The sequence below is a fragment of the Cibotium barometz genome, chromosome 15 (assembly GCF_041138505.1).
Source record: "Cibotium barometz isolate CiBa-2024 chromosome 15, ASM4113850v1, whole genome shotgun sequence".
Classification (NCBI taxonomy): domain Eukaryota; kingdom Viridiplantae; phylum Streptophyta; class Polypodiopsida; order Cyatheales; family Cibotiaceae; genus Cibotium; species Cibotium barometz.
Window position 1 is genome coordinate 15,171,771 of NC_141060.1, and position 23,621 is coordinate 15,195,391.

Below are 23,621 nucleotides of genomic sequence, written 5' to 3' on the forward strand. Positions count from 1 at the left end.
ACTAGAGTATCCTGTAAGATTCCTCCTCAACGTGAATAATGAATAAGCCTTTACTTCAATCCCCTGTAATCATTGCCTGTTTCTGAATACAAGAAAATATTATTTTCCTTGTTTTTGCCTAGAGAGATGAAAAATTCTAGAAAGTTGTAATTCAATATTGAGATATTTTTGGATATATAAACTCTAAAAATATCAAAAATATATTTTCTTGAAACAAAAAATCAAAATAAATTTTCTAAGGTGCATTAGGAATCAATTAAAAATGATTTAAAGGACCTTAGCCTAAGGGTCAAGATTTTTTGAAAGTTTTGGATTATGGTCCAATTAAGGTTCCTATGGGGCCAATAAGATTAACCCAAGTGTTGGGATGAGATAAATCCAATGAATAAAAGAAAATACCCAAAAATGAGTAAATGCCCACATAAGATGAAGAGTTGACTGAGTACAAGATTTATTAGTTAAAAACTATGAGATATTACTAAAAAAAGAGATATTTTGGAGTAATCATACAATTTTGACACCTTGGTAAGGGGGAGACTTCAAGGAGGCACCTATTTCACACATGTGAATGAGTTTTTGATTCCAAAATATTAAGATATTTTTATCTCTCCTCTCTTCTGGATCAAATTGGATCAAAAAGGGAGCTAAACTGGTCCAAATCTTGTCCAAATTTAGCCAAACTGAGCTGAAAAATTCTAGAACTTGGACTCAGTTTAGTGGCCTCCTTCACCTATAAATAGACCCTCATTCTTTTGTATTCTCATGTGTGAACTAGACCATGCCAATATTACATTAGAATAAGCTTATTTTCTATTATCCCCTAAAAATCCTCTACAAATTGGATAGATTGGAGCTTCTCTCTCTCTCTCTCTCTTCAGAGCTTTCCTCTCAACATACTAACCAATTGATTGGTTAAGGGCTTCTTCTAAGAATAGAGAAGCAAGCAAAACAAGAGGTAAGAAGTGACTTTATGGTTTTTTCTCTACTATTCTAAATGTTTTTCACTTCTCAATCCCTCTCAAGCTTGAGAAGTATTCAAATGAATGGTTTTTCAATGCAAATGAAGCTCTCTAATGAATTCTAATGATTAATCATAAAAACTTTACATTTATGCTTAATTTAGGATGTTTTGTATCTCTCTCTCTCCCCCAAAGAATGGTCATTCCTATGACCAATTCTCTATTCAAATGATGCTTCTCATGGAGCAATTCTTAATTCTAAAATCAAACTCTATGCTAGTCAAGCTAGAGGCTAAAGAAATGGCTTTTTAATGCTTTTATGTTACATAAATTATGATTTTGATCCATAAATTGGATTTAGATCTATTGATAGTTAATCTATCATAAGTGTATTACTAAGTCTTATGCTTTTCAAAATTATTAAAAATTATCAGTAGTAATAGCAGAGCGGAGCTATGGCAATAATTCTAGAAATTAACTCATAAATCATTTTTATGCATAATGTGAAAAGAGGGCTTCCTACCATATTCTAGGATTAGTCATCCTATGTTAAATGAATAATTCTTATCATATCCATGGAAATTTAAATTTTAATGTTTATGCATAAATAGTTATTAGAGAAAAAGAGGATTTTTCAATAATTTCATTTTTATAATAAAACAGGAATTCCCATGATAATGGAGATCCATGCATTTCAATGGAGAAAGAAAAAATTTAGAATATTAAAATAATGGATATTTTATTTAAAATTAAAGAGCAATTTTAGTTAAATTTATTTTTATGCATGAATAAATTTAAATGATGAAAGGGTATTTGGAATTCAATAATTTAGATGAGAAAAGTAGAATTCTTAGTATAATGGAATTAATGGATATTTTTAATTAATTTTAAGAGGAGTTTTAGTTAAATTTATTTTTATGCATAAAAAAAATTTAAATGATAAAAGAGGAATTTTTATAATATTTGGAATTCAATCATTTAAATGGAAAAAGTGGGATTCTTGTCATATTAGGATTAATGGATATTTTTATTTAATTTTTAAGAGGAATTTTAGTTAAAATTATTTTATGGATGAATAAATTTAAATGATGAAAGAGGAATTCCCATCATATTTGGAATTCAATCATTTAAATGGAAAAAGAGGAATTCTTGGTATATTTAGAATAGCCTTTGTGATTCTTTGAAGTCTTTCGGTAGAGCAGCCAATCTTTGACTGTCTTGTAGATGTTAGGTGACTTGTGCCATTGCTTCTTGGTGTGCAATGATCATTCTATGCATCTCAGCTTGATTGGTGCTGATTGTGTCATTAAGCACTCTAACCTTCTTTGCATTTGTCTTGTTGTTCTGTTCTCTTTCTTGTTGCAAGTGGATCACTTTGCTTTCTGCTTCCTTCAGACTTAAGGATAGCATTTGGATCTGGCCTTATAGCTCTTCTTCTTTGGCTAGGGAGGTGTGGGTGACTTCCTTCTGAAGTTTCTCTTCAGCCTGCTCCAGCTATGCTTTCAAATCCGTATTCTCTTTAATTATTTACAAAATAGTTTGGGTGAGAACCAAATTATTGTTTTCCAGCACTGGTTTGGTACGTGGCCTCTTGCTCCTCAGTTACCTTTAAACTCTTCAATAGTATGACATCCCTATGGGTGGCCTCCGCTGCTGTTAAGTGTTCTTGTTGCAAGGTCTATACTTGGTTGTTTGCCTCTTGAACTTGCTTCCAGAGTGTGGCATTGCGATCATGAAGTATATGTGTTGTGAGAGGGGATGACACCGCCATACTTGTTCTTCCTGCTTCCACAGTGAAGAGCTTGTGGTCCCTTCCAGTCTTGCATGCGATAGATTTAGTAGCTCATCCAGTCCTTCCACAGTTTCTTGAAAGAAATTTTCATAGTCCAGATTATGTAGGAATGATGGCTCTGGTATCACCTCTTCGTCCTCCAGATGCCTCCTTTTTCATAGACTGGATGTATCTTCAGCCATGGGCCTTTTACCTGTATCCAATGGCGCTGCTACGATGACTTGCACTGGGAGCAATGTTGGTTCTTCTGAAAGATCCCTGTTCCCACCGCGCAACGAATTCAGGGGTGCTAGCAGTGGAAGTAGCACTTCTTGCGGGGGGCAAGGTCCCTCACTCGGGGCCTCGCCCACGGATATCCGGACAAGATACTAATCCCTCGGTTCTTCCAAAACCAAACCCGAAAAAACTTCCCTCGCCCGAAAAGCACGAGCGATTCCTCCAGGATAATTTTACTCTAACGTAGTCAAAAGCCTTAACTAACTGAACTGATCTGACCAAACCCATAAGTCCCATAGCCAAATCAAGGAAAAGATTGCACTTGGATCATAGAGACCAATGCTTTTTTCCTCATTGAGAGGCATAGTCATTGATTCTTTTCCATAAAACAATTTTTATCCAAAATTTACTTCATCTATCGTACCATAATAGAATTGAGTCTCATTTTAGGGACCCATCATAATAGAATTGAGTCTCATTTTAGGGACCCATCAGTCCAGCCTAATCCCATCCATTCTCGTGGGTTAGCCAACCGCCCAACCATTGTAGTGATGGGATCATTTAAGAATTTGGTTAGGTTTTGTCCCGGGACCACGGAAAAGAGTTCCCAGGCCCCCTAGCCGGATATTCATGCAAACTTAAAACTAGTTAGACCACTTACACACCCAATATGAAATTGCCTTTTTCATAGAATTAGCTGTCTTTAAAATAATCATTTAATGAAACCATAGTGTCACTGATCATAATCCTCCAAAATATCCGATTGAATCCTAATTTCCAATTTCTCCTTCATCCGTGTACCTATGGCATCATTGGTAACCAGAATGCTCACCACCTGTCCACTTAGGGGCCTTTTTGATAGCTCCTAGCTCATAATAGTAACCGGCAATATTTTCACTTATAAAAATCAGAATGGAATCTCCGTTGAAGATTAGCAAGATCAACCAACAGATCCATATAAAAGAGCCATGGACTCATCCGTTGAGGACCAGCAAGGTCAATCAACCAGATCCATGTCCCAATTCAGAAAACAACTCTTACTCCTTGTTCCAATATCTTCCCCGACGCATGTGTGGGTATCTTCGGCAACCCAGAGCCTGAGCACCGTATGGTTAAGCACGAGATGTCTTCGGTCCGACCTTGCTATGCAAGACGTCCTCCATTGACTCTTCATCAGCTATTGCAACTTTATCAGATTAGGTCTCCATGACCTTATTCACAAGACGGTCAAAATGCCTCCCCAACATTCTTGACATAAAACAGTCATTTAAAAACATGTCATAAATACAGTTTTTATAAGGAACTCTCATCTTTCCATATTGTTCCACATCAATCCTCATTTATTTCATATGTATTCCCATTCTCATCACATCATTTTCCATCTCATCACATCTTTTTTCATTTATCTGCATCAGATCTCATCCACTCGCATCTACCCATATCCACATCTCATCACATCATATTCGTTCACATCACATATCACATCTATCTCCATTTACATCACATCACATTCATTCATATCCATCACATTCATTCATTCATATCCACTACATACATTCTCATAACGATCCCATCACATACATTCTATCCACATTATATCACATCACTTCTATCCACATCATATCTCATTCATACACATCTCATCTCATTCATCCACATCCATCCTTGGATCGTTCACATGTACAACTACTCACATCTATCCATACATTTATATTCCATCCATTCATTCATCAATCTGATTCACATCACATCTCATCACAATCTATTCACCTCACATCTCATCACCTCTATTCACATCACATCCATCCATCAATTCATTCATCTCACATCTCATCACCTCTATTCACATCACATCCATCCATCCATTCATTCACATCCATCTGATTCACATCGCATCTCATCACAATCTATTCACATCACATCTCATCACAATCTATTCACCTCACATCACATCTCATCACAATCTATTCACCTCACATCTCATCACCTCTATTCGCATCACATCCATCCATCAATTCATTCACATCTATCTGATTCACATCACATCCATCCATCAATTCATTCACATCTATCTGATTCACATCACATCTATTCACCTTTATTCACATCACATCCATCCATCCATTCATTCACATCTATCTGATTCACATCACATCTCATCACATCTATTCACCTCACATCTCATCACCTCGATTCACATCACATCCATCCATTCATTCACATCTATCTGATTCACATCACATCTCATCACATCTATTCACCTCACATCTCATCACCTCTATTCACATCACATCCATCCATTCATTCACATCTATCTGATTCACATCACATCTCATCACTCACATCTATTCACCTCACATCTCATCACCTCTATTCACATCACATCCATCCATCCATTCATTCACATCTATTTGATTTACATCACATCTCATCACATCTATTCACCTCACATTCTCCTCGGGGGGTCCACCACTAAGAAATCATATGTATCACGTGCGTTCAAGGGGTAATAAAAAACCCCCTCTACCTACATGCTATCAACTAATAAAATTACCCCTCTTTCTTAAGGAACCTACGGGTTTTTTTCAAAAGTGTAATAAAAAACCCCCTCTTGTAGATGTAATCCTGTAGGTTTTGTCAATTAAAAAAACCCTCCTGATGAACTCACGTGCTACACTTACATTTTTTTAGGTGCACCCCCCGGGACATTCTCATCACCTCTATTCACATCACATCCATCCATCCATTCATTCACATCTATCTGATTCACATCACATCTATTCACCTCACATCTATTCACCTCACATCTCATCACCTCTATTCACATCACATCCATCCATCCATTCATTCACATCTATCTGATTCACATCACATCTATTCACCTCACATCTATTCACCTCTATTCACATCACATCCATCCATCCATTCATTCACATCTATCTGATTCACATCACATCTCATCACATCTATTCACCTCACATTCTCATCGCCTCTATTCACATCACATCCATCCATCCATTCATTCACATCCATTCACCTCACATTCTCATCACCTCTATTCACATCACATCCATCCATCCATTCATTCACATTTATCTGATTCACATCACATCTCATCAAATCCCTTTATGCATATTTCTATGCATAAAAATCAATTTTAATGAGAATAACACTTTTGAAATAAAAATAATTCCTTTATGCATCTTTCTATGCATAAAAATCAATTTTAATGAAATAACACTTTTGAAATAAAAATAATTCCTTTATGCATCTTTCTATGCATAAAAATCAATTTTAATGAGAATAACACTTTTGAAATAAAAATAATTCCTTTATGCATCTTTCTATGCATAAAAATCAATTTTAATAATTAATATCAGTGATATCCATGCATATTCATAGGTGAATATGTACATTTCATAGGTGAATATGTACATGGAGTAATCAGAATATTTCTTTTAGATGCAAAAATGGTGGGAATTACTCTTTTGGAATAACATAAAAACAAACTTTCTTTTCCACAAAATTATGGAGAATTTTGCCATAACCTCCTTTGTATGGCTGACCATTTCTCATTTTTATCATTCTTTAATGGGCTTAAATTAGCCCAAATTAGATTCATAGAACTCTAATCTACACAATTTTCTAAATTCAAGAGAGTAAACAAAAAGAAGAGTTTAATTAATCCTTTAGTTAATCTTTCTAGGATTAAGAAAGGCTGAAATGTAAAGAAGAGAAGGGGGTGGCCTTTTCATCAAGGCATAGTATTTGAATTTAATTCAATTTACTGCAAAACATAAAAATCAAGAAAACCATAGATTTAAGTGATACCACGGAAGAGAGTGACCCCTTGGATTCTTAGACACACCCAATGGGATCACTAGAGTCCAACCCTCCTCCCACAGCAACACCAGCGCACACACATGCAGGCCCTTTTAGTGGGAGCAAGCGTGTGAAGAAGACCCCACAATGCAGCCACCCCAGAGATCAAGATGACAGAGAGGCCAATGATGAGCAGTTCGACTGGGTTGGTGAAAACATTCCTACATTGCGTAGCACCATAGGTGGCAAGACCCTACTACCAGGACAGGGTGTGGTCATTGGGTAACACGTGCGGTGTTCTTGGTACGTGCCATATCCATGTACGACTATGCTAACGTGGTGATGTGCTGGTGTCCTTACGTGGGTGTCTACGTAGATCTTGAGCTCAAGCTCTCTAAAAAAAGTGAAATGAAAATGAAGTGAGAGAAGGAACTATTAATAGTTTTTTTAAGGGCAAAAAAAAACCTAACTAAACTTATTTTCTTAGCCTTATTACATCTAGATTTATGCTGGTGCATGCACAACCCAACGCCTCCCTTGTCTCCTCATTCGTCGCACGCCAAGCACCATGCCTATGGGGAGCATTGGTCTGTAACCATTCAAGCCGAGCATGACTTTTTGCAGCCTTGCATGCCTCTTGCGCAAGCTTAGATTGTTGGGCCCGCTCCCTAACCAATACCCTTCCAAAGGTTGTGTGATAAAACCAATTGAACATCTCTTGTAGATAGTTTGTACGTGTTTCTCCTACAAAAGCTCCACCTCCATGTCTTGTATTTTTGAAATAAACCCCTCTTGCTTTATAATGTGATTTCTCCATCCCTTGGGTACTCCACATGTCGAGCAATCCATACTTGTTCATGAAATACGCACCATGCGTATAAACTATGTGATGTATACATGACAATAGAATTTAATTAGAAAAAGTCAAGGTTAAAACACCAGTTTATTTTTTTACTGTACAACTTACCATATAGTGTGTTACTTTACTCTCTCCCCAAGCACCTAGCACCTAGCACACTTTTGGTGAATTCTATGATATGTTGTTGGAATGATGCTTGTTCCTAGGCAGTTGTGCTACTTTGATTCATAATGCGAACCATGTTATTGAAATTTATCCAAAGCTGTTTGCGCATATTTACAAGAGAAAAATTCTAGGCAGAACACAAATCATGCTCCACTATTTTGTTTAAATCACTGAGTGCATAACGAAAGTTTATGTTACTTACTTTGTTGTACGAATCCTTTTCTTCCGTGCTCCACCTTTAAACGCAAGAGATTCTATACTAGCCAATGTCTTTTTGTGTTCACGAGCACCATTTGGCGTTGCTTTGAGTCGTTTGTTGATAAGTTCCTCTAGCCTTTGAATCTTTGCATCCTTCTCCACATTCTCTACGAGGATCTCTTTCATTTTATCTGATGATGTTTTAAGTCCTTCTTGACATTGTAAAAAGCTGAATTGTGATGCTTGCAATTGAGATTGGAGAATATGGGTTTGCCAAGCTCCGCTTATAGTCAATCTTCTGCAGTATCCTAACAAGCCAAGCTCTCCTTCACCAACAAATTGCATAAAAGATGATAAATTGTGGAAAGGAGGGTTTGCTCTTAATGGAGGGTCAACTGGATAGAGATGCCCATCAACCTAAACATCTACATTTTTCTCCTTAGTGATCCTATGAGCTTGGACAGATTGTGCCTCAGTAGGATGGGTTTTTTTAGAGCTGCCATAATCTTCAGGAATACGAATGTGTAAATCAACCTTCCGTTTTCTAGCTTCACAAGGGACTATACACACAGCTTGCAAAGGCTCCATAGCTAAGCAGAGGAAGAAGCTAAAGCAGAGAGAGAGAGAGAGAGAGAGAGAGAGAGAGAGAGAGAGGGAGGGAGAGGGAGTGAGTGAGTGAGAGAGATTGTAAAAACTTTGCTGTTTTGCAGGTTTAACACAAATCTGTTTTTCTAAGTAGAAAATGATATTTTTGATATACAAATATACTAACATGGAGTTTTTCATCAATAAATTACATTTATGAGAAAAATTAAAAAATAATAATTTTTGGGATCCCCACAATTTCGGGATCTGACAGTTAGTTATGTTTATGGGGTTGTGGGGACCTGACAGTTAGTTATAGATGTACTGGCTCCTGACAGGCTTCTGACGTGACCCTTGAATTACAAGCTTTTGGGAGGAAAAAAATATTTTCATCATACATATTGGTTGGGTGGTGTTTTTTCCACCTCAAAATGTAAAAAAATAAAAAATAAAAAATTTTCACTTTTTAGGACCCACGTAATTACGAGAATATTTTGCTGATGTGTGGAAGGGAGATATGGTGGGAGTTAATGAGAAAGGAGATTTCAAACTGACAAGAAATATTCAATTTATAGTAGAGAGTGAAGATAAAAAATTCAAAAAGTAAGAGAGAAAGTATGAGAAAAGTCAAAAAGTAAGAGAGAGAGTATGAGAATATTCCCTTTAAAAAGTGAAACTAGGGGGGTATGGCTGATGTGGCAAGGTAAAAAATAAGGGTCATCATAGCCTTTGTCTCCCTTAAGCCTAGCTTTTAAAGCTCTAATCCCTTAAAATTAGGAATCCTTAGGAGACCCTTTTTGGGTCCAAAAAAATTCCAAATGGAAGAGTCATTTGAAACAGACTGTACGAACTATAGGCTTGAGAAAGCACGTGAGGAATTCGATAATTCCCTTACAAGATTAAAACAGTCTCTCAAAACCTCATTTGGAGGAATGCTCTTCTCTCATGATAAAGCCAACATCACATCAACACTTACACCTTTAATGGCTCAACTTGAGTTATACAAGGACATAACAAACTACATAAAACAGGAATGTCAGGATTTGCAAGTTTCTAAACAGCCCTCATTAATAATTGTCAAAGGGCCAAGTGTACCATTGTACGCATTGGGTACTCTTGAAAAAGTTAAGACCCAAATAGAGGATGAAAGTGAATGGGAATATGAAACAAACACAGGATCTAAAGTTGAAATAATAACCGAAACACCCATGGTTCCTTTGGAAGATTCTATCATGGTATGGTTGGATTTCCCTACAGGCAATGATATTCATTGTTGAAACGTGCATTAATTAGCCCTCGAGCAAGTCATAACATTATGACAATAGACACTTGGGTGTCATTGGGACAACCTAAACTCACCCCGACAAGCAATAGTCTTGCAAAAGGATCCAAAGAACAAAACATTGAAGTTTCAGGTTACTTTAGATACACTACTCAAACAATTGATGGCGATATGAAATTTACATTTCATGTTACCAGATTTCCTTGAGTATGATATCATCTTGGTGGACCTTGGATAAGCGAATCATTGTATTCCGTAGATGAATCCATGCAAACAGTCATATTGAACACTCCTACCAGTAATGTACAATTGTTATTAACGGGAGGAAGAAACCTTACATGAGCTGGAACTTCCAACATATCTTACTCAAAAGATCCCTAGGATTTTTGGTTGGATTGGAAATTGCAAATAAAATCACCACAGCTCAAGCACAATTTTATCCAACACGAGAACATAATCTCATGACTCTCGAGCTATGGGATTTGTTAGGTCAACCAACACTCACGGCACATCCTGAAAGGATTACCTTTACACAAGACTTTAACATACCATGTTTGGGGTACTTTGAACATACAATGTATATTGAATCTAACCCCCTCACTTGCAAGTTTTTTATTGTTGAGTATGTATTTGAAGCAGATTTGATCTTGGGGCATAAATGGACTTTTGTTGCCAAAGCACCACTATGCTTTGCTAGATGGTCAACGACAAAAAGTTGACAATACCATACTGCCAAGAAGAGGATCAAACTTTAATGGATACCTATGATGCTGAATGCAAAAGGATACAAGCCTCTTCCACAAAATCCCCTCTACACAATGACATTCAATCTGTGTCAACAACCAACTCTGATAAAGCCTCTACTCCTTCAACCCCATCCTCACCTACGAAGTTTGATGCCAAAACCACGCAATCAGCACAGTTATTCCTAAAGAAGTTCCCAGAGCCCAACCATCTAACTCTAACAGGGAACTTAAAGGAAAGGCCCCGGCTCCTATGCATCTTCATCAACAAACCTCACCAAAGGAGACAACCACATGCTCAAAGGCCTCATCATCGACATCCACTCCACAAGAGACTCTAACCTCATCATCAATAATGCCAATGAGTCTCAAACCTGCAGTCTCAGTGCCAACCCAAGTCATGGAGGGCCCCAAACCTTCCACACCAACCCAAAAGAAAACTCCACCAAGATTCCCACAATCACGATATCTTAATAGTATCAAAATGTGGGTGGAGAAGCAACTACTTGTAGCTCAAGGCTACTATGAAGGTGCCGATCAAATTTGGGTGCCTCAATAGTAAAAAACTCTTCGTTAATGAAGCACTCGAAAGCCAAGGAAGAAGAAGAGTACTCCACACACAAAACCGTCCATAAGAGCCTATGGGAGTTCCTCAAAGAACTCCACCAATGCAACAAGTGTGGGTACCAAAAACATTGCTGCAAGCATAAGGATACTACCAAAGAAATACCAAAGCTTGGGTCCCCAAGCGCATCACAAAGTCCCCTAAGCTTGCACAAAGAAGAAAACCTCAACACACCAAGCACATTGGCAACCAAATTATAGTGTTCATCAAGATGGGTGCCTGTGCATGTACTTCAACAACAAGGATACTATGATGGTAATTCCATCATATGGTTGCTAAAATCGAACAATGTGAAGAAAATCTCACCACCGACTTCAACCCCAACAACTTCACCTATAGTTCGACAATAATGGAGGCCCAAACAATAGCAAGCAAATCCCTCGACTACTCTCGTGCATCCAGCACCAACACAAGAGCTTGTCTGTTCAAGAAGCAAACAATCAGCAGTATTCCCTACTACCTCGACATCATTTTAGCAACAAATTCAAGATCAAATATAGAGAATCAGGAGCACATCAAGAACAAAATAACAATGCTCTTGTCACCCCTCTGGAAGTAAGAAATGAGCGCATAAGAAGTTGTTGCTTGCAAATCATGACCTAGATGACCCATTTAAAAAAAAAGAGGGTCAAAATCTACAAATTCACGGAATTCCATCTCACGGAATTACAATTCCAAGAGTTCCATCTCACAGCTTAAGAACCTGCACTTTCACAATTTAAGCCTCATAACGGATTAAGCCGTATCACACAATAGCCACTATATATTTGTTAAGCTTATTGCTTACTATTCTTTTGGCTAAATTAATGTAGCAGCTGCTCCATGAGTACGAATCCATACTCATGCACTGGAGAACATTTGCACCAAAGCCTCACCCATCAACAACTTCCAGCAGGTACATCTCTAGATGGGGGGTCATGGTGGGCAAAAGCCTGGTCAATGGTACAACCCATCGCTTGGAATTTTCCTTCAAATTACAAACCTCTCCAAACAACACCACAATCTTCACAACTCAATGATTTTCAATCCCTAGTGAAGATCTCTACATTAGCCTTGTAAGTCGACGTAATTCTTTCCTCACCAACAAGTGGTTACTTCAACACAGAGCAGTTCAATAAGAGTCTATATGACTCAATTCTTGTACTTCATGAAAAACTACTTCTAAGAGCACTTAATTATGCATAAAAACATAAAAAGCATATGGCAAGAAAAAGACAAGATCAGGTCCTAATCAACAACATTTGACAAGAATCTTGCCACACAAAGGGACATCATCACAAGCCAATTACTTCAAATGATGAATGTCGCTTCAATGAATCAAATGAGGAGCTGAGAATCATCAGATCATTCTGATGATTTCATCTACATTCCTCTGGGTCCTTCTCTCTCTTCTCTCCCATTATTAACATCTCTTAGTGTCCCCACTAACAAAAATTCTAACCTTGCCGATGATTGCCAAAAACAAAGTGAGCCCAAAAAAGAAAAAAATAAAAAAGCTCACAAAATATAAAAAATGCAATCATTCGCAAAACCCCCCACCACGTTAGGAATTCCCAATACACCACTAACATCTTCATTCATTAACTATCTTTTCTTATTCCTTCCGGAGGAACAAAGACCATTGAACGCCATTCAACATCAAAGCCATCGACGACAAGCTTGTTCATTGTCCCCACACAAAGATCTTCAACCGCGATCACGTGGACGCGATTGCCATCAGGAAGGGGGGAATGTTAATCCAATTCTATGATTAACAAGATCTACCGCCATTATCTTATATCAAGGAGTCATGGTAGATACACCAAAGGGTCATACATTCAAGATATAAAGCAATAGTATCCAAAGCTACAACTTGGATGGGTGCCCGTAATGGTGTGATAGAGTATTTATGGCGATTCCCGCTTCAAGAGCGTGTGGTAGCAAGATAGGATGAAGTCCTAAGTGATGTACTTCATGGATATATTATGAGAGTAGTCAATTGTAATAGCATTACGCCTCTTATGAGCCTAAGGTGCCCGGTCGGCCAGAGTTTAAGTGAGTGTGAACACTTATGGCCATGTATATAAGTGAATTTCTCTCATAATACAACATATTACTCTCCCATTGTGCAATTGAGTCTTGCTCTTGCTAATCCGCTTGCTAATCTCTCACTAATGCATGCTAGTGAGTGTGTGTGAGTAAAGTGAGCTTAGAGGAGGGACGAGTACCCGTAGTGCAACGTGGCGGTGTGACAATGTTCGCGGGGGGAGACGCGGTGGAATTGCTTCTCAAGGAGTTGTAGAGCTTGGAGACCTCAAGGGTTACGAGCTCGGCCATTGGAAAGATTCTCATGACAGTTGCGGTTCACCTGGTAATCTCTTTTTGGATGTGTTTCAAGGAGGGTTAGGGTGAGCCATAACACTCTATCAGCAGAGCGAATGGGTCAACCCAGAGATTTTGATAGATTGCCCATCTCGCCTATACTGCCTCCATCTCCATTTATGAAGTGGGGATTGGATTTTGTTAGACCACAATCAAACCACAAAGAAAAGAAGCAGCAGATGTGAGTACATCATTATGGCCACCAATTATTTTACCAAGTGGCGGGAAGCTAGAGCTATAAAAAACAACTCCGCAGAAGAAGTGGTGAAGTTCCTCTTCAAAGACATCATCGCTTAGGCATGAGTTGCCAGTAGAAATAGTTAGTAACCAAGGGACGCATTTCATGAACAAAGTAATGAAAGGGTTGATGGAGAGATACGTGATCAACCATAAAAAGTCCTCACCCTACTACCCACAGTGCAACGGCCAGGCAGAATCAACCAAAATTGTAAATGTTAACAAAAATGATTAGGACCAGAAGCTGGATGCATCCCTATATGGGAATTTCGCACATCCTACAAAGTCTCAACTGGGCAAACACCATTCAAGCTCATCTATAGGTTGGAAGCAGTTATGCCTATGGAATTCATGGTACCCAGTCTGAGAGTGGCTATTCAAGAGAAGCTACCAATGCAAGAATCCCGGGAGATCAGAATATAAGAACTCTTAGCCTTAGAAGAAGAGAGGCAAATCAACTTGTTAAAGGTGGAGATAGTGCAGAGAAGAAGAAAGGTTTGGATTGATAGGCATCTCAAGCATAGGATTTTTGAGAAAGGAGATCTTGTATTAGTCTACAATTCCAAGCTAGGACCTCACCCTAGAAAATTCAAAATCCGATGGATTGGACCATTTGTAGTGAAGCACTTAATCAGCCAGAATGCCTTTACCTTAGAAAACTTGGATGGTACAATCTTTCTAAAAACAGTGGAATAGCTTCAGGATGAGAAAATACAAAGGCCACCCAGAAGTGAGTACACCGGAAGAAGTAGAAGTGGAAGACCAGGAGCCGGTCCGAAGCATTTGTTGTGGTATGATCTCGCTAGTAGAAGTGGATGCAGAAAATTTAAAAGACCACAAAGCTATGGAAGGATGGCAAGTTCACAAGGGTAGCAGGCCGCAAAACCTCAGATCTCCGCAACCATCAAAGCTAGGACAATAAAAAAGCGAGTGACCAAGGGTGCACTAGCCCGATCCACGTCAGCAACTCAAAAGGCCACAATGTCAGCCTCGGCCGGGGGGGGGGGTCACTCATAAATATGTAAGCGTAGCATGTGGGTTCAATAGAAGGGGTTTTTTTAGTCCCCTTTTTACACATTTTTTACACACAAAAGGGTACCATTTAAAGGGGGTATTTACAGTTAGAATAGAAAAAAGGTGTGTTTTATTCATGAAAATTTAACACATAAGGGTTTTTTAAAGTAGGCCTTGAACGCACATGACATAGAGGGTTTACATATAGTGATCCCCCTGAGATGTTGGCATGAGAAATTGCATGGAGGACAAGTGCCACAACATCATTAACACCCCACTAGCAAAACAATAAAATGGGAAGACGGCAAGAATGCTCTAATACCATTAAGCCAAGACGGTAGCCATAATGTGGATCAAGGGTCACACCACATTGAAAAGAGGGAAGCTGAAAACCACAATGCCCCAAAAACGAAAGCAAAAAGAAAAAAAAGAACACAAGGAGCCAAAAAACACACATTCACAATCTGCTCTATTGCTCACATCTCTCGCACCCATTTGTAGCAGAAAACATCACCATGCCAAAGATCAACAAGTCCCAGAGGTCAGACAAAAAGCCTGAGAAAAGCCTCTACATGCCCATGATCATCTCATGAGAAAGTGAGTGAGATGTTAGTGGAGGGTTGTAGAGAGAGAGAGAGAGAGAGAGAGAGAGAGAGAGAGACCTAAGAGAGTGAGAGTGAAGGGTTGCTCAATAGATTCATGTTGGCATGACCCCTTGACCATATGGGGGTTGGTGTTTATATCCGAAAACTCCGGTGGGTGACTACACGTCTCCCACGGCATTGTCTGACTGGTCTGTGTACCACAAACTGATGACTTACCTTTCCGCTCTATGAGGGAAATCAGTAAGAAACACACGGTGTGATTCTTAATTGTGATTCGTAATCCCGTGTCATGATTTTAGTGCGAGTGATTGATGACGCGTTAACCACGTATCCCAAGAGTCACATGGTTGGATGGCTATATAAAGCCCCTCTTGTATGAAATTGGCCCTACATGTGAGGGAAATTGGCCCTACATGTGAGGGAATACACTGTAGCCTTAGACACCTACAATAAAAATTAATATACTAAGGTTTGTTTTTAATTAAACAATAAAAAACAACAACATGTGGTGTACTAAATAAAACCATATTCTTAAGATTTAATGTTGAAATATAATAAGGCCTACTTTTCTTTGGGATCATGCTAGAGCATTTGCAAGAAGCAAGGGTAGTGCAATGCTGCACTGAGATGCCCTTGGATATTGAAGCACTTTTTCACCTACCTAGTGTGCAGAGAGTTTCTCTTTATTTAAAAGGGTGGATTTTATATTAGAAAATAAGAAAAAGAAAAAGGATTCATGACTATGTAGAGAGTTTCAATATCTATGCAAGAAGAGAAATAATTGCGGACAAAGTTAGAGGAGTTAGGCAAGGCGAGGAGGAGGGTGGGGGGAGCATAAATAAAAAGAGAATACCTAATATCTAGAGGAAAGTGTGGCAATAGCTTTTGGCTAGCGATGGAGACTTTTGAGGAGAAGCTTCACTTCAAGACCTCAAGTTGAGAAAAATGAAACAATGAAGACCACTAGAAATGGTCCTAATTTCTATAACTGGACCTTGAGTGGAGGTTGAAGATCAATGGATAGGATCAATTATGACCTTGAATTAGAACATGATTGAATATATGTGTATGGTGTGCATGTCATGTTGGCCTCAACTCGAGGTTAATAATCAATGGTCACAATCAGGTAGAACTTGACTTGAGGTATTAAACAAACACGATTCAAGGAACATGTATGGTGTGCATGTCTTGTATGTGGACTCAACTCAAGGTTTGGATCAATCAAAGTATCTTTAAAAAAATATTAAATTGACATCTTCCTTTTTTAATTAATAACAATATGAAGATATGGAACCCTATTCATTTTTTAAACCTAGGTGAAAGCATGATAAGGTGGACTGAAAACCTGTGTCCTAGACAATGGTTTACAACTAGTTGTGAAACACTTTTATGCAGAGTTAGAGAATTAAAACATGGTTGTCTAATCTTGTTTTGCATTTATTATATCTAAAAGTCACTAGATAAATTGCTAAATAAATATTATGATGATATCAAATCCACTAATATTGGTTGTCTTCAAGTGTGGTAGCAACCAATGCAACTGGTAGAAAGTGTACCACCTTATCATGCTTTCGCCCCACCAGTTATATTCTTTTTTAAGACCTTAGGTGGAAAAATAAAGAAAACTATTTTAAATTTTATTTTCCCATGACATTCCGTTCAAACTATCATAATGCTTAAAAGTAGTAGGATTCCATGTTTTTAAGTGAACCCTTTGAGTACATGACCCATTTGACATTATTAAGTCTATAAAAAACTTCATTTATCAAAATAGTAAGCTAGATAGAATCAACTAGATCTCATTTCATAATAAAAAAATTCTAAGAGATGTACTTGAGTCTTTTACCACCACTAGGCAGTAGCTTGTTACTACAAGTACCTTGGATGCAAGTGCACATTGAATTTTATGGACCTTAATCTAAAAAAGGATAAATATATTATTGTTTCACCTAAAGCAAAAGAACTTTCCTTATTTTAAATACAAAAGAACATTTTTATTCTATGTCGAAATGTTTTTTTTTTTGCCTGTATTATCGAGGTATTATCAAAGCACTTTGTATTCACTTTTGAGACATGCCAAGTATAGGAAGATCCTATCTAAGATACGAAAATAAGATCTCAATGCTCATTTGATTAATTAGAAATGATGTGACCTTTTAATTTGTTTAGTAACTTCAATTGTCTTGTTTTGAGGTAGCATAAATATCCTTATTATAAGATTTGATGTAACCTTTGTTTTCTTATCAACTATTCAAGCCATGTGGAAGTATCATGTACCATCATGCTAAGTAATGTTTTTGAATGTTTATCACTCCTCTTAATTGTGTCTTACATACTGCTAATAAGCACATCAACTAAGCTTCCATATTGAGAGACTCATACTCTTTGACGTGTCAACAAACATCATTATTATGTAGAGCATAAATATATATCTAAATAATAACATTACAGTTAAGACTCCTAACTTGAATGGAATGACAATGGAATAATACTGCAATAGACAACAAGAAGTTGACATTGCAACACTCAGAGAGATTTCATTCCGTGGTTATTCGCTTTCAATTAAGTTGTAGTTAGTTTTGTTCACATTGTGGCGACAAGAGTAAATATCATGTACTGACCTTGTACTCGGATTGAATAAATGTTTTTAAAAAAACATCCTAACCTTGTTTCAAATCCATGATATCATGTACTCATCTTGTACTAGGATTGTATAAATGTTAAAAAAAACACACCCTAACCTTGTTTTTTATAGTGTTGTTATTCCAATTTTAAGACTATCTCAAAATAGCTATAGTATAAGAATATGAATTTACATAGTGTTGCAAAGTTGGTGCCTTAATAAGTTGTTTGTTTGCAAACTTGGAGCCTTAATATTGTTTGCAAGAATTTTACAAGTTAGTTGTTTTTTTCACCATGTGGCATTAGATGGCATGTGACCAATAAAGGTTGTTACTCATGGGAATCAAGACTAGGCATGGCTCCCTTTTTTTTAAAAATATGGGCATACTCATATGGGCTAGCATGTTCTTGGATGATTTCGACGTGTTAGAAAAAAAAGGCAACTTCTTTGGGAAGAGAGACCCAAAGTTAAAAGAGATCAAGTTGATAGTTGTTTAAAGAAGAAAGGAAAAAGTGGCCGTAAAGTGAAGGAGACATAAATGATTGAGGAGCATGGAGGAAAATACATCCAAGTTGAAAATCAAAGCAAGGTTTGGGAGTGGAGTGGGCAGAGGACGGTGGTGGGGCGGTGAGAAGAGTCTCCAAAAGGGAGGCTACATGGAGGAAGTGGGCGCACGGGTGAGTGGAAATTAAAGAAAAGGAAAGCTAAGGCCTCAAATAGAGGCGTATGGAAGTGCACAAGCTCACACCAAAAGAGAGAGAGAGAGAGATAGAGAGGAATAAGTTGAAGGGACCTTGTGGGTTTTACTTCATGGGGTATGTAATCAACTCAAGAAAAACTACAAGTTCTAGAGCCTAAATACAACTTGTTACTTGACCCGGAAGGTTCACATGGATTGGGCATGGAATCACGATGTGATTGAGCCTTAAGGAGAACCCATTCATATTAGGCTAATACTCGTTGACCATGGTTGTGCACGTTCCTAATTTCGTGTTTGATGGGTTGGAACTTTGAAAGCCTTTTCGTTAAGCACGCCAAGTATCTATTAAGGTCGAAGGGCTTGTGATTATCAGAAAAGACCATGTGATTCAAAGCCTAGACCTTATGGTGGCTTTTTTGAGGTGTGATGATTTAATTGAAGGGATTGTCATAATCCAAAGAATTCCTCACTTCGAATTTTTGCCGGCTTTCTTCCGATTGGTCGATGGGGACAAGCACACGCAAACAAGGGTACTCATTGCACGCGCTATTTGATCTTGATTTTTTAAATACGAAAAAAAAATGAAGGAATTTGGAACAGGGTTCAAACTTCATTTGCAAGGAAAACAAATTTTTACATATATTTCTTTAGTATATATAAAATTATATGCCTATTCATTATCATATATTAAGTATGAAAGCCTGACGTTAGAATGCGACTCAGTAGGGTCTCGTCAGGATCATGTGATGTCACAAAATAACTGTTTATTTGCAAAGATTATAACGGGAACGTTGAGCTAGGAAGCAGACGTGGCAACTCGCGACCTGCTGTGTGTGCCTACGTGGTAGATCGGTATATGCGCTGGCACATCCGCCACGCGGAAAGAACTGAGCTATGTGTGCCTACGTGGTAGATCGGTATATGCGCTGGCACATCCGCCACGCGGAAAGAACTGAGCTGGCACCAGCTTCAAGATGCACATCATCTTCGACGTGCCGCGTGGACGTCTTGCTACTGGCACATCAATTACGTGGCTGGCACATCAGCTCCGTAAGCACGTCTGAGCCGACGGGACATGCCACGTGTACACGTCTGCAAGTTTGAGGGCTTCCTGATTCCTGATATGCGCAGCTGGCTGACGAGGCAGCTGATGTGGCTGGCACATGAGGCCAGGTGGCCGATGGTGGAATTTTTTGAAGATGATGTGGCGAGGTGGACTGCCTTCGTGGCAGATGACGTGGCCGCCACCTTGCTAATGGTAGGTTAACCTAAACCAGGTGCATAATACTAGCACCTAACCGAGGCAATTTGGCGCGTTAATTAATGAACCGTGTTCTCTCTACCACGCACCACGGTGGTCCACCACCGTTACCAAGTACTTTCCAACTGTATAGTTACTGCTTTGCCCCCCCGCCCCCCCCAAAACAAAACCCCACCACCTCCTTCATGTGTGTGTATATATACATACTATGCTTGGATCCTTGCCTTTCATCACCTCCTCTTGCTCTCTCTCTCTCTCTCTCTCTCTCCCTCTCTCTCCCTCTTTTTCTCACAAGCTAATTAAGCAATTAAAATGGGTAATTGCCCTGCTTGCTTATCTAGTAAATCCATCCACCATTCCAGTGACGAAGACGAAAGTATTAAGGTAGTGAGAACTACTGATGGTGAGCTTTTTGAGTACCCAGGGCCTGTCTCTGTGAAGGATCTCATGTATGGCTTTGAAGGCTTTGCAGTTTTCCATAATTACACCAGTGTCAAGCAGCCACTGCACCCTGAGACACAGCTTAAATTGAGCGAAGTTTATTACCTTAAGCCTTGGAAAAAGTCCTCAATTAATCAGCTTAGTACTGATGATGAACTGGGCAAGCTCATGGGCTCCGATTCTGCATTAAATCTTTCAGGGGACTTGATTTCAGTCAATGATCAAGAGAGAACTACTGCTCAAGAACCCAAAGAATCAATCAAAGAAGTGAAGGTGTCGAAGAAGGTGAGATTTGCTGATGAGGTTGTGTTAATCTCTTCTTCTGATCTGGTTATGAACCCAAATAGCAACAAGGAGGATTACAGCTCTCTTCCAGTACAAAATGAAGGGTTATCCCATAAGCAGAATGGGGTAGTGAGATTGAAGGTGGTGATTTCCAAGAAGCAGCTCACTGAGTTGATGTCACCGACAACAACTGATAAGCAAGCTGATGCTTTGATGGAGAAACTGATAGCCCCTCTGTTATCACCAAAGAGTTCAATCAATAAATCTGACAGCTATGGAGCTTTGAGCCCAACATGGAGGCCTTCTTTGGAGCACATACCAGAGGATATTCATGGATCTTAAATCACTTAATTTTGAGTCTTATTTAGACTAGCAGCTATCGAAGCCAAATTAAGCATAGGATATATTGAAGGCAAAAATGAGCCTGATTTTGCTGAGATTGTCAAGATAGGAGCGAAAAATCAGAAGATGAAAACAAGCTCATGCATGTCTAAGGCTAAGCTCCCGTGTAAATGTTTTCCCGAGTATTCCATATAGATAGGAAAGGCGCCTTGTAAAATTTTGGAAGAACCTGTGTATATTCCTAATGAAAACTCATAAGTAGTCTGCAGTTTGGTGAGCTTTTGACTGTCTGAGTTGTTTTGATGGGTTTAATTTACAATTAGCGGGCAAGTAATTAGTGGGAAGCTCAGTGGTTTTAAACGTAATTTTTATGATTAGCGACTAAATAATGGGGGGAAAGGGTGGCAATTATTCTTTTTTTTTTTTTAAAGGGTTGCGCTTGTGTACACGTGAAAGAGACGGTATGATCACAGTGCGTGTGAGCAGCGCCGATGGTGGCCATGTTCATCTTGAGTGATGAACCTGGGCGCATCAAACCGTAGCTCGTATCCAACGTCACAGATCTTCAGGAGTACGGTTCCACAGCTAAGATGAGTGGAGCGCCGCTGCATGTAGTTTGTGGGTGTCTTTCTTTCCCCCCTTTTTTCTTTTGGGAACAATGCAGAAATGATAGTTCAAGATCACGCATTTTGATTGTGTACTGTCCATCTCCCAAGCAGCTTGTTTGCAGCCCTCAAGAAACTTTCTGAGAAGAAACATGCGCCTTTTGTTTTCATGCCCAGAAAAAAGGGGAAACAAACCAGACTTTTTTGTGAGATAACCAATAATTTGTTTTTGTTTTTGTTTTTTCTAATAATTTAAAACCGAATCTATCCCTTGAATTGAATGTTCAACCGGAACTAGGACAAGCTAAAGCATCGCTTGCCTTTTTTTTTTTTTGGTCTCCCATCCTTGGCTAAGTTGGCTTTGCACTTCACCTTTCCTCCGACCACTTTAATCAAGGTTGACATAAACAACACACTCCATCATCCATGAACATGGGTCTTACTTTTTTAAATTTCTAAATCCTCACAAATGTTTGTTGTGATACTATTCTTATTTTTAGAATTTTTAAATCCTCCACGCAGGCTTGATTTTTGACGGGCACCCTTAAATATAGCAATTTTTTTTTGTTTTACTGTAATCTTTTATGAGCATTTTAAAATTTTGCAAGTATTTTACGACCAAACTGCACAATAATGGGTGTGACACCCGTCGAAAAGCAACTATGATCGCATGCATGCACCTTCCACCTATTGGGAAAGAGGTGCCTCCCTTACCTTGAGCCAATTGCAATTCAAAAACCACCGCTCTGGGGTCAGGTGAGGAAGGAAATTTTCTTGTATATATTAAATTATATAAATAGTGTTATTTTTTAATTTATATGGTTTCTTTGGTCAAGTTACTGGCTGAATTGAACCAGAGGAGAGGAATCGTTGTTGGTGGTTAGTTAAAAATACTTTCCTAAATTTTGGCACACCTTCTCAGGGTTTAACTCCTCAAGTTACTAGCACCTATCTCAAGTTGTGTTGCTAAAAACTAGTACGTGACCCGTGTGCTACTACAACATGCGCATTGCCCTCTTGGTACTACATTACTTTTGTGTGGCACGTGGCTAGAGAAGAGCTCTCAAACCTACCTATGGGATTAGATTCTCCCGCATACAGTACTCAAGCATTTGTCGGCCGCCGCAGACAGATAGTGCTTCCACATGGTAGCTCTCCCCCTCTGTTGCTAACAAGCACCCCTAGGCTGTGCTCTCCTCCTGCCACGTGGCAAAAGAGAGAGCATGTAGCAAGAGATAGCACGCAAGTCATGGATACACACGTAGAAACAAAACTCAACAATCACCTAGAACTCATATTTCAATTACGCTATGTACCAAGTTGTGAGCCGTTAACCCATTCCCTAGGGTTAGCAAGAGCTACCACCATTATCTTACATCAAGGAGTTAAGGTAGATACAACAAAAGGTCATACATTCAAGATATGAAGCAATGGTGTCCAAATCTACAGCTTGGACGGGCACCCGTAATGGTCCAATGGAATACTTAAGGTGATTCCCGCTTCAAGAGCGTGTGGTAGCAAGTTAGGATAAAGTCCTAAGTGACGTACTTCATGGATATATTATGAGAGCAGTCATTGTAATAGCATTAGGCCTCTTATGAGCCTAAAGTGCCCGGTTGACCATAGTTTGAGTGAGTGTGAACACTTATGGCCATGTATATAAGTGAATATCTCTCATAATACAATATACTCTCCCATTGTGCAATACTCTTGCTAATTCTCTTGCTAATCTCTCTCTCTAATGCATGCTAGTGAGTTTGTGTGAGTGATGTGAGGTGAGAGGAGGGACGAGTACACGTAGTATAACGTGGCGGTGTGACAACAATCACGGGAGGTGCTCTGGAATTGCTTCTCAAGGAGTTGTAGAGCTTGGAGACCTCAAGGATTACGAGGTCGGCCAC

General features: G+C 38.8%; 1 protein-coding gene across 1 annotated transcript; it reads left to right on the top strand.

The window, feature by feature from the left end:
• Positions 1-20,267: 20,267 nt before the first annotated feature.
• Positions 20,268-21,392, top strand: LOC147630997 (uncharacterized). Its single transcript, XM_086809329.1, has one exon. The coding sequence runs from the start codon at positions 20,360-20,362 to the stop codon at positions 21,113-21,115; it is 756 nt and encodes a 251-aa protein (XP_086665455.1). The 5' UTR covers positions 20,268-20,359; the 3' UTR covers positions 21,116-21,392.
• Positions 21,393-23,621: the final 2,229 nt, after the last annotated feature.